The sequence below is a fragment of the Euprymna scolopes genome, chromosome 15 (assembly GCF_053919585.1).
Source record: "Euprymna scolopes isolate OS-2025 chromosome 15, ASM5391958v1, whole genome shotgun sequence".
NCBI classification, from domain to species: Eukaryota; Metazoa; Mollusca; class Cephalopoda; order Sepiida; family Sepiolidae; genus Euprymna; species Euprymna scolopes.
Genome location: NC_136496.1, coordinates 32797436 through 32802435, shown reverse-complemented (window position 1 = coordinate 32802435; position 5000 = coordinate 32797436). Strand labels below are relative to the sequence as shown.

The window sequence follows — 5000 nt, the reverse complement described above, 5'->3', positions numbered from 1 at the left end:
ACGTTTTCTGTTCTTTTTTCTCTTTATTCTTCTACTTTTTTATCCCTGTTACACCTCCCCCCTTGTTTCTTCTTCTTTATCTTCTTTTCTTTTCCTTCTTTTTCTTATAGACCCTTAGTTTGTCTTCTTCCTTTTTAAGTGCATGTAACATTAAAGTTATTGTTTGTTTCATTTCGCTTTGAAAAACGCAAATAATATAGTAATCAGCCTAAAAAAACAAAGAAAAGTAAACTAAGAAACGCAAACAAAACTAATCACAAATTATGAATAGTCAAATTGTAAAACTTGTTTGAAAAATATTGTTTCACATAGATAACCTAGTAATCGGTAAAAAGGTCGTTAAGCAAACCTCTTTTTTTCTCTCTATTTATTCTTCTATTTCTTTTCTATCCCCTGTTCCAGCTTCCCTCCTCCCCGTCTTTCTTCTTCTACTTTATCTGTCTTCTTTTTTTCTTCTAAACCCTTAGTTTGTCTTCTTCCTTTTTAAATGCATGTAACGTTGATGTTATTGTTTGTTTCATTTCGCTTTGAAAAACGCAATCATGTTCAGAAGAGACAAAAACCACCACAACAAAAAAAAACATTCTCCTCTACAAGACAACCAAACTAGACACCACTGATAAATATTTGAAGATATAAAAAGAAACTTTAAGCATAAAATTTACGATAAATTATTATATCCGAAAACGGTTGTCATGCAGTAAAACAAAGCAACCAAACAAACAATCAGTCTTCCCTATTTTATATTTTTATGATATTGTTTTCTTTCTTAAAACAACACGTACAATGTGCTTTGATGAATTCGAAACGCTTGTACCCACTTGACATAAATACCTCCAACTAACCTGACAAATTGCAAATTCCCACTCATACACCCTGGAGATGCCTTAATGACGGAAAACCTACTACTCAAATAGTTTCTTCGCCTAAACTGATAGACTTTGGAATTTCTCCACAGTTACTTACTTCCCTAGTTGTACTAAAGGCCCTCTCTCTAACTTGATTCCCGATCTACGCACACGTTTTCCTTTTTATAATCATGTTCCTTCTTCCTTGCCGAGACGTCACCTCGCACACGACTCGATCATTTGTATACAGCTGCCATACGCGAGTTCGAACTCTGTTACACTATTTCCTTTTGTTAATCATTTATCATACCAAGTTCAAACGTGGCATAAAAATTTTTTTAACATAAACATATGCTCCCTTTATTGTTTCTCTTTTCAGATCAACGGCAAATTCCGTGTGATCAACTGTTCGAAGCCGGGACAAGGGATTGTGTCCATGATTGACGAAGTGAAAGCCACCTATGTGGTCACAGGAACGCGCGGCCAAGGGAAGATTCGTCGCACCATTTTGGGCAGCGTCAGCGACTACATAGTCCACCACTCACCAGTGCCCGTTGTTGTAGCTAGACACTGCAAGGACAAGCACAAGGTTGAGCGCGAGGACGGTGAATACAGACCCAGCGTTTAAAATTCCGGCAGGGGAACAAAAATAGAGGGTTAGCCTGTAGAACTTCCCCCAATCTGTACGTTAAAACTGACGACAACTGCAATGACAATTAAAATACAAAACTATCACAGTTGCAATGAAGTTAAAAAAATAAATAGTAGACATATACATATTTTCGCATATATATAAGTATTTATATATATATATATATATATATATATAAATTCATATATAAATATGAGCATATGTGTATTTGAATATATATGTATAAATACATATAAATATATATGACTGTATATGCGTATATATATATATATATATATATATATATATATATATATATAAGTAGATATATGCAGGGATATGTATGCATATACGTATTTATATCCATATTTCGTTAACGATTATAGACACTTATTGAAAACTCGATCTGTTGTAGATCTGGTACGGATCTTATATAATGGTACACTTTATTAATGTATGTCCGAATTGTATGAGGAAGAGACACTTGTTATAGGTATTGTTTGCAGGCAGGGATGTACAAAAACATCTCAAGATCAACAGTAGATTGAGTCGACATATAGTGACGATATAGGCTTAAACGATACATTACACATACATACACTCACAAACACAGATACATACATATATATATTCATATATATATATATATATATATATATATATATATATATATATATACGTATATGAATGTTTAGTAGAGAGAATGAGTAAACAAACATAAACAAATTAAAATTTAATGGCACGGAAATATGATGATTAAAATTTAATAGCACGGAAATATGATGATTAAAATTTAATAGCACGGAAATATGATGATTCAAGAACCAATATTTCGATCTGTATGTCACAGCGTATTCATTGCAATGGAAAAAGGACCGAATCTTTTATCGTTGCTTATAAATTGCCGATACCTTATGAATAAGAAGTTTATCATGAATGAGGTCTGGCGAACAGACCGAAATATCGCTCCTGTAAAAATGTTTCCGTGTCATAACTAGTTTATTTTGCGTGCTTATTAACTCATTCACTATACTAATCTTTCATTTTTCAAACTTTCTCATAGACGTATTTACACACACACACACACACACACACACATATATATATATATATATATATATATATATATATATATATATATATATATATATATATTCAACAAAAAGCCGATTAAAACACACATCAGTGAATAAAACATTGCTGTATAATATTGTTTTTGACGCCCTCAGAGGTCGATTTTATATCAATATCTAAATGCATATTCGACTATAGATACATAAATATATACCTACATATATACATATATATACATAAATATATATATATATATATGTATATATATATATATTAGCACCTGCATGTATATACATACATATGTTATAGATATGCGCGAATTAACATATTTTCAAATATAAATATATAAATACAGATATACATATATGTGTGTGTGTGTGTCTGCGTCTGTGTGTGTAAACAGATATACGTTTATGTGTATACGTATATGTGTAAACTGTTATATATATATGCATAAATAAATTCTTCTATACACATATATATATGAATGTATATATGTGCATAAGAACATATGCGTGCGTGTGTGTGTGTGTGATTATAATATATAAATAGCCGTCAGTGTGAGAGTAATTTTATACGTTAACATATTTTATAATACTATTTTTATCAGATTTCATAGAGAATCGAACGGCATCGAAAAAGGGAGAACGGATATGAATAAACACATAACGATATTCCATAAGTTTTATATATACATCTATCTACTTATATGCATATGTTTTGATATAGATACGCACACGTTTTGTATAAATATATTTTAACAGTATATAGTAAATTGATTCATGATCGGACGAAGGTGACTTATCACCACTTATATACACACACAGATATATGCAAATATGTGTGTGTGTGTGTGTGTGTGTGTGTGTGTGTGTGTGATTGCTTTGTATATTGTTCAGTCATAGAAATACAACTCAGAATCCAATAAAAATATTGTTATATGCATATAACAGTAGCTTTCTATTTATATATGTACATATACATATATCTATATATACATATACATATATATATATATATATATAAACTATATATCAATATATATTGAGGATTCTACTAAATAAATATATAAGAAACTAAGAACAGGGATTCGAAACTTTAAATAAAGGGTCGTCTTATTTCCCATGTTAACTGATCATTTCTAATACATATATTTTTTTTTCTTAATCTAAAGAGTAGAATTTATACGTTATCATTCTAATTATTATACTAGTTATTAATGACGCGTATACTAAATAAGCAGCAGCAATTACACGAACAACAACAACAATAATAATAGTAATAATAATAATAATAACAATAACAACAATAATTGTCGATCACGTTCTAGGAAAAATCAATGATTGCTATCACGAGGAATCCAATGGTGAACACCAAATGCGTTATAATAATTCTGATAATTAATAAATGGGGCGGTTTGTATAATATTTGCGAAGATGCGCTGTCACTTCATGAAAAGCCATCGAATATTATTATTGAGAGTAAATGACTGGTGTGATTACTCTAACCCGATACTACTACTACTACTACTACTACTACTACTACTACTAATAATAATAATAATAATAATAATAATAATAATAATAATGAAAATAATGAAAATAATAATAATAATAATAATATTTCATGGTCCACAAGAATAATATAAGATATATTTTTTAATAATAATAATAATAATAATAATAATAATAATAATAATAATAATAATAATAATAATAATAATGAAAATAATAATAATAATAATATTTCATGGTCCACAAGAATAATATAAGGTATATATTTTTTAATAATAATAATAATAATAATAATAATAATAATAATAATAATAATAATAATAATAATAATAATAATATTTCATGGTCCATAAGAATATAAAATATATTTTTTAATAATAATAATAATAATAATAATAATAACAATAATAATAATAACTTTAATAATTAGCATTAGTAGTATTATATGTACCCACAAATATTATATTATAAGGAAATGCATATAATAATAATAATAATAATAATAATAATAATAATAATTCAGCTACTACTACTATACTAATAATAATTACTATAATACATTTTCACACTTAATTTGTTAGTCTGACTGCAATACTGTCATTACGTATGTGAAATAAAAGGGAGGTAATTCATCCGAATTCGCCGCAGCAGGCGTAGTATTAATACAATTTGTTACAAAACTAAAGTATTCGAAAAAAAATATTTTCATACAATTTGGACATTTTCACAATTTAAATCAAATAAGATAACAACCGTGGACTTTTCACAGACCTTGCTAGTTATTATTATTATTATTATTATTATTATTATTATTATTATTATTATTATTATTATTATTGTTGTTTAATAATGCTTAAGAATAGACCATGACTGTTTCTTTACATGCGTTAATCATATTAAAATCATATACAAGTATACAATTGATGAATACAA

General features: G+C 27.9%; 1 protein-coding gene across 1 annotated transcript in view; it reads left to right on the top strand.

The window, feature by feature from the left end:
* Positions 1 to 5000, top strand: part of LOC145293767 (uncharacterized) — a 169417-nt gene that overhangs the window by 163589 nt on the left and 828 nt on the right. Inside the window, exon 4 of the mRNA XM_080140276.1 lies at positions 1228 to 5000. This exon is cut by the window's right edge and continues 828 nt beyond it. Within this exon, the coding sequence (XP_079996402.1) occupies positions 1228 to 1476 (249 nt within the window). The 3' untranslated portion in view covers positions 1477 to 5000. The remainder of the gene's footprint in view (positions 1 to 1227) is intronic.